The following is a 7,416-nucleotide window of genomic DNA, read 5'->3' on the forward strand; positions in this document are numbered from 1 at the left end:
CGAATTCTGAGAAAAAAGTCCGAATTCTGAGATTAAAGTCAGAATTCTGAGAAAAAAGTCCGAATTCTGAGATTAAAGTCCGAATTCTGAGAAAAAAGTCCGAATTCTGAGAAAAAAGTCAGAATTCTGAGATTAAAGTCCGAATTCTGAGAAAAAAGTCCGAATTCTGAGATTTAAGTCCGAATACTGAGAAAAAAGTCAGAATTCTGAGATTAAAGTCAGAATTCTGACTTTTCTCATAATTCTAACTATAATCACATATTAAACTGAAATACAATTTAAAAATCAGTTAACTTTTTTTTTTCAGTGGCCCTAATCCTCTCCTGGTTTTTCTGTTATTTTTTTCCCTTTCTGTTCCATCATCTCATCTCAAACCCAAACATCTTCCCGTTCAGTTGTAGTCGGAGCAGCTCTGACTCCAGCTGGACCCTGTTTTTCTCTCATTATTCAAATTCCTGCTCCACTTTTCTCTTCTCCAGTCGATTCTCCTTCATTATTCATGAGTCCAGGGATCATAGTGCTTCCTAAAATCACTCAGATCAAAGCTCTTGCTTGTCGGCGTCTGAAGCTCCAGCAGCAGCTTTATTTGCACATGTAATCTCACTCTCTTCTCTTTCTGCAGCCAAAATTGAATCAATATTTTCTTTGTGTCTGAGGACAGAGACGCCGCCGGCAGATAAATCTCAGCTGCTGCTTCTGCTTCTTCTGTCCCTGGATGTTCACACGTCAGCAGTGTGAAATCCGCTGACAGGGGAATAAAAACCTCAGAGCTGACGTCCAACTCTGCTACATTCTCACACCTGGTTGCTTTAATGATGGGTTCTGTTCTTGGAGCAGATAGTGGCCTAAAAACAGGAGCTCAAGTACACACACACACACATATCTATGTATAGCTATAGATAGCTATACATAGATATTCATGAAAATAAAATAATCTGTTCCTCACCCACCGTGGGCGGTCTCCTTTTTTCCTCCAAGCTCAGGTCCTCTACCAGAGGCCTGGGAGGTTGAGGGTTCTGCCAGTATCTTTGCTGTTCCTAGAACTGAACTCTTCTGGACTGAGATGTCTGATCTATTTCCAGGAATCTGCTGTAACTCCTCCAGTTTGGGGGTCACTGCCCCGAGGGCCCCAATGACCATGAGTGCCACTGATGCCTTGACCTTCCAGGTTTTCTCCAGCTCTTCTCTGAGCCCCTGGTATTTCTCTACTTCAGGCATCCCGAAGTCGGTCATCAAGGTTTAGCCGCTTTGGCACAGCTGTTTTTGATGATTGCAGTTAATCAGCTTTCAATTAAAATCAGCTGTGCTGGAGCAAGGAAACCTCTAAAACCTGCAGGGCAGCGGCCCTCCAGGACCAACTTTGGGGATGCCTTCTTAGTTTCTCGTGTTCCTTATTACTGATATTGCAGTCACTTGGTATTGCTATGACAACCACGAAGGCTTTCCTCTGCTTTTTGTCCACCAACACAATGTCCGGTTGGTTTATCATTACCATTCAGTCCGTCTGTATCTGGAAGTCCCACAGGATCTTGGCTCGGTCATTCTCTGCCATCTTTGGAGGCGTTTCCCACTTCGACCTTTGGGTTTCCTGCCCATACTCTGCACTCCTCTATTGCTCTGGTGCTCCTGTGCAGCCATGATGAGTGCCTCTATGCTGTCCTTCAGTCTGGCTTTGTCTAGCCATCGGTAGGATTTCCTAATATCTGCCACTTCGATTATGTTTCGGTGGTGCATAGGGGCTTATCCTCCCATTAAGGAGTCTCTGGCACCTCATCTTCTGTTCCCCATTGTCTGAGGCATTCACTGAGGATGTCGTCTGTTGGAGCCTTGTCCTTGATGTACTTATGGATCTTGGATGTTTCATCCTGGATAGTGTCTCTTACGCTCATTAGTCCTTGGCCTCCTTCCTTACGGCTGGCGTCCAGTCTCAGGGTGCTAGACTTGGGGTGGTACCCTCCATGTATGGTTAGGAGCCTTCGTGTGTTAACATGTGGGGCCTGTATCTAATCTTTTAGCCAGCTTATTATTCCTGCATGGTATCTGGAGGAATAATATATATGCTTAAGATGGTTGAATGTTGGAGTAGCTCTACCAGTTTGATTCTGTTCTTTTGTCATGCTACACAACTGGATGGATTTCTGGCGGTATTTTGTTCTTTTTGGACATTTGGGATGATGCATAACCATCATCCCAAATGTAAGGGTGGTTCCAGCAGATCCCTGGAAATACATCAGACATCTCGGTCCAGAAGAGTTCAGTCCTAGGAACAGCAAAGATACTGGTAGAACCCTCAAGCTCCCAGACCTCTGGTAGAGGACCTGAGCTTGGAGGAAAAAGGGGGAAGACCACCCAAATACATACATCTATATATATAGATGTATATATTCTTCTTTTTTTGCTGTAAAAGTATAAATAGGAAGGGTAGATTTTATGCTGAAGCTGCACCCATGGGGGAATAATGGTAAACTGCCAGGTTAAAAAAAATACTTAGAAGTCTGTAATGACTCTTTGAAGTAGAGCACAGATCATGTAGAATAGAGTCTGTATGAGACTGACATACATTTAGGGCTGAATGATCTTTGAGGACTTTCACCTTTTTAAAAGCAGAGCAGATTTTGACCGTTTGTCCCACTGAGCTCAGACTCAGAAATCAGGATGATTTCAATCAGACTGATCACTTCCTCTATTAATATGATGCAATGGTGGCATCAGCTTCCAGCTTTATTGGAGCCCAAACATTGAATTAAAAAGTCAAAATAAGCAGATAAATGATGTTTCTGTTTTTGAATTTTATCTGCTTCCAAGTCCTCGGTATCTCCAAGTATCGATAAGCAGAGACAGCAGTTGCTTAGGGGCCCATGACCTCTTAGGGGCCCCATCACTGACACCTGGTGGGCCCCCTACTCAATTGTCAACTAGGACGTCTCTTTGCAGATGTAATGGTGCGAAAAATTCCTCTTAAACCCACCTGATCCTGAAGTGACTGACCGCACCGGACCGTATTTATACCCGAACACATGCCACATTTCAACATGATGGTGAGACGTTTAAACACGACACCAATAGCAAAGCAGACAGTGGTACTTTTAATTACTATGTTAATGACTGTGTAAAGTTCATTAGATGGTTGGTAAAAAGATAAGCATCTCCCCGAAATGAGTTTTTGAAACTGGGATGTCTGTAACGTGGTGGTGTGCTGTCACCAATGGTTTCATTCAAGCTGCGCACTCACTAGTTTTGTGTGATGCGTGAACATATACTGCTGAGAGTTGCATAATTGTATCTTTTTGGCCGATTTATGGAACTGTCACTGTATCCCGAACCTTTAACACGTGTTGTACTTCATATGGAGCCCACCCAGATAATGTTGCTTACGGGCCTATGTCGTTACGCCTTTGCCCAGAACTACCGGATCCCTCTACCAATGCCTGGCAGAACCTGTAGGATTGTTTACCTGTGGAGTGTCGGCCAAGCTTGAGCATGCGCAGGGTTCTGAGGAGACGAAGCACCTGGACCACTCGGCCCATGTTCTCCAGCTCCGTGGATCCGCCGTGGAGACTCTCCACTGCCAGCGTGACATAGAAAGGCAAGATGGCCAGCAGGTCGATCATGTTGGGAATGCTCCGACTAAACCGGCACTTATCTCTGACGGACACAAAGCGTAGAACCAGCTCACCGGTAAACCATATGACGCATACGTACTCCACAGAATCAAGCAGCCGTGGCCCACTGATGCCCAGCCAGCTCACACCAAAGTCCTCCTCCAAGTCCAGAGAGATGAGCACCATGTTGATGACCGACAGCACCACAAAGAAGATGGAGAGTGAGCCAAAGGTACGAGCTGCGCGGGATGATTCTGGTTTCTCTAGAAAGTCCCAGAGGCGCCGGCGAAAGCCTGGACAAGCCGCGCCAACAAAGTCCTCCTCGTCATCATCTGCCTCAAACTCTCGGTGGACATCCAGGGACTCCTTCTGCTCCTTCCGGCGGTAGTAACGCTCCCGGCAGCAGGAGTTGATACGGAGCTCGTCTATGCCCCAGTACTCGATCTCCTGAAGGAAGGAGATCTCACAAAGTTCCTCCATGACATGAAGGTGACCCGTCTGGTAGAAGTTCATCACGTATCTGTGGAAAGACAAGAAACAGAGACAAGTGAAACAAAGTTCCGCCATCTTAGACTCTTTAGAGACATTTTAAACCCTGCAATGCTGCAAACAATGACTCAGTGAAGACCTGAAGTCAGAACATCAGAACACCAGAACACCAGCAGCCAGACGTGAAGGGATGATTATCCGGGCTTGTTCTGCTGCCACTGAGAGGAACACGAACTGATCTGTAGACTGGTGGGTAAGCTTGGTCTCACGATCCCAAACAAAGCCTCAAAGCTGCAACAGGATGGCTAAAAATAATGAAGATTGTACTACTGCTGTCTGCTGCTGAAGAAGGTTCCAAAGGCTGCTGGGGGAGGTTCTACTGCTTCTAGAGGAGGTTCTACTGATGCTGGAAGAGGTTTTACTGGTGCTGGGGGAGGATCTACTGCTTCTAGAGGAGGTTTTACTGATTTTGGAGGAGGTTCTACTGCTGTTGGAGGAGGTTCTACTTGTTCTAGAGGAGGTTCTACTGGTGCTGTGGGAGGTTCTGCTGCTCCTAGAGGTGATTCTACTGCTGCTGAAGGTGGTTTTACTGATTTTGGAGGAGGTTCTACTGCCGTTGGAGGAGGGTCTACTTGTTCTAGAGGAGGTTCTACTGGTGCTGGGGGAGGTTCTACTGCTTTTGGACAAGGTTCTACTGGTGCTGGGGGAGGTTCTACTGGTGCTGGGGGAGATTCTACTGCTTCCAGAGGAGGTTTCACTGCTGTTGAAGGAGGTTGTACTTCTGATTAAGGGAGTCCTACTAATGATGTAGGAGGTTCTACTGATGATTGAAAAGGTTCTTCTGATGGGAGATTATTTTGGCTGTCGGAGTAGGTTCTAATGGATGTCCTTTTATAAAGGACTCAACAAGTTGATTAAGCTTTAAAGGCTGTTGGAGGAGGCTCTATGGGCTTCCGTTCATCTTTCTTATCAGTCGAATCCAGCTGATTGAAACTGTCAACAGAAATCCTGCTTTAAGCAGAACTCCTGTTTGGATGAAGCTGGAGTCAAACTCATGTTCATTTGGGAAGGCGACTATCTTAGCATCAGTTCCTGAAGGATGTCAACCATTTCTCTTCTCTATGGTTCCCAAAATCATTTTAGCTTAGCAGGAACCACATCTTCTCCAGTGGAGGTAGACCCAGTCTGAGCCTCTCTAGTTCTGAACTGTGAGGAAATATGATCGGTTCCTTTCATGAAGTCTGAGCGCAACCTTCAGCGGATCTGAAAAGGTTGAACATGACAGGAGATGCGCTCAAAGAAACACCAGCAGCCTGAAATATTCACACTTCTCCTCATGTTTCTGTCACTGAGCTCCTCCAGCTGCCGATCAGCTTACAGCTTTTCTTCCTGCCTTCAGGCTGAGAAGCTGTTGTCTGAACACACAGATGGCTGCTGACAGCAGAAAGAGCAAAACAAAAGCACGCAAACCAGAGGCCTGTTTCACTGAGGCTGAATTTAGGAACCCAGCATATCAGATAAAGACAGGTTTGACTTAGCCTGATTAGATCATCCTGGCTTCATGTGTTCCACTGTAGGTCAGACCATCTAGAGAATACATGACAGCAGAAAGGTTGGCCCCTTAACTTAAACAAACTATGGCCTGTTTTAGAAGGATGACGCCACCGTAGCTCCATGTTGCTGAAGATGCAGTCAGCATCTCAGATCATCTGAAGCAATAAGAGGTGTTCAGGTTCAACACATCATGGATGCATGGATTCAATGGGAAACAAAACCATAACTCACAGATCGTCATGTTAATGGGCAGTGGTACGCATTGCTGGATTAGTATGGAGTAAATTTTGGTCCATTATTTTTGCATCCAAGCATAGAACATTTTTGTAAATTGAAATTTTATTTAAAAAAAGATAAATCCTGAATTTAAACTTTGAATATTTTTATTAAAAAAAAGGTTTTGAGAGAAACTTTTTTTCTTTTATATTTGTATTTTTTGTCTTTTTTGGATCAAGTTTTAAGAATTGCATTCTTTTCACATATTTCTCTGGAGAGAGGAGCAAAAACTCCTTTCTATTGGTCTGCTGGACGTTAGCAACATTTTTGTTGGTCAGTGTGAGCAAGTGTTTGGATTGGGTGAAGAGATTGTCATTTGTGAAATGCAATTTGAAAAAAATTAAACTTTAAAACTAAACCAGAAAAACAGAAATAAAAAGTGAAAATGTAAAATCTGTACAAAAAAATAAAAGAAAAGAAAAAACCTTTTAACAGAGCAACTATGAAAAAAATGTATTAGGAATTAAAAAAAAATGATAGAATCTAAGAAAAAAAACCTATACTCAAAAACTTTTGTTTTGGAATAAATAAAATCTTTTAAAATGTTTGTTCTTGATGGCTTTTTTTTTTTCAAATTTCAAATTACAAAACCAGTTTTTCGCTTGGAACAATAATGGACCAAAATTCACTCCATAAATTGGGACCTATCAGTCTGCACATGTAACAGACAAGTCATTGTAAAGGAAGACACGTGTTTGGAGATAACCCGAATAAATGGTCAACATTTGCTTCTATATCAGCAATTTCTCCAATCAACACAGTAACACTCCGTTAAAGGCTTTTCTGTCAAACTTAGAACAGTAGTAGTCTGGGGGGAAAAAAACAAAGAGTTGCTGCGTTTCATTGACAAATGTGCAAAAAACTATGCTGAAATTCTGCTACTTTTGAATTTAAAGATTTTCTCAATATAAAATACATTATATAGCTAATTTCCATTAAATAAAATTATAATTGCACATGAATACGTTTGTTAAAATCATAGCTCTTGAAAACAACATGGCATCTTCATAACTGGTGCTCATCGTCGCCAACTAAATGTATAAAAATAATCCGTCTCATCAAGAAACTATAATGTCCACATATTGATTGTGTAAATTGGGCGACCATAGTAAGGGTAAAATTATTTGAGTAAATAGAATTAAACTTTATATTATCACACTGTCACAAGTAGAGAGCAATGAAATTTATTCTCTGCATTTAACCCATCATCTTGGGGAGCAGTTGGCTGCCATTGTGCGGCCCCCGGGGAGCAGTGTGGGATTTGAACTCAGAATCTCTGAAACCCAAGAGCAATGCTCTAACCAGAGATGGCAAAAGTACTCACTTTCTGTACTTGAGTAAAAGTACAGATACTTGTGTTAAAAAATACTCTGGTAAAAGTGGAAGTACTGATTAAACTTCTTTACTCAAGTAAAAGTAACAAAGTACAGGCTTGTAAATTTACTTAAAGCTACAGTGTGTAATAATTACAGGGATATACAGTCAGAAATGTAAT

General features: G+C 42.7%; 1 protein-coding gene across 1 annotated transcript in view; it reads right to left on the reverse strand.

The window, feature by feature from the left end:
* kcnv1 (potassium channel, voltage gated modifier subfamily V, member 1) overlaps positions 1-7,416 on the reverse strand; it is a 24,458-nt gene that overhangs the window by 4,265 nt on the left and 12,777 nt on the right. Inside the window, exon 3 of the mRNA XM_015391291.1 lies at positions 3,455-4,122. Within this exon, the coding sequence (XP_015246777.1) occupies positions 3,455-4,122 (668 nt within the window). The remainder of the gene's footprint in view (positions 1-3,454; positions 4,123-7,416) is intronic.

This window comes from Cyprinodon variegatus, unplaced genomic scaffold (assembly GCF_000732505.1).
Source record: "Cyprinodon variegatus isolate N-32 unplaced genomic scaffold, C_variegatus-1.0 Scaffold534, whole genome shotgun sequence".
In the NCBI taxonomy this organism is placed as follows: domain Eukaryota; kingdom Metazoa; phylum Chordata; class Actinopteri; order Cyprinodontiformes; family Cyprinodontidae; genus Cyprinodon; species Cyprinodon variegatus.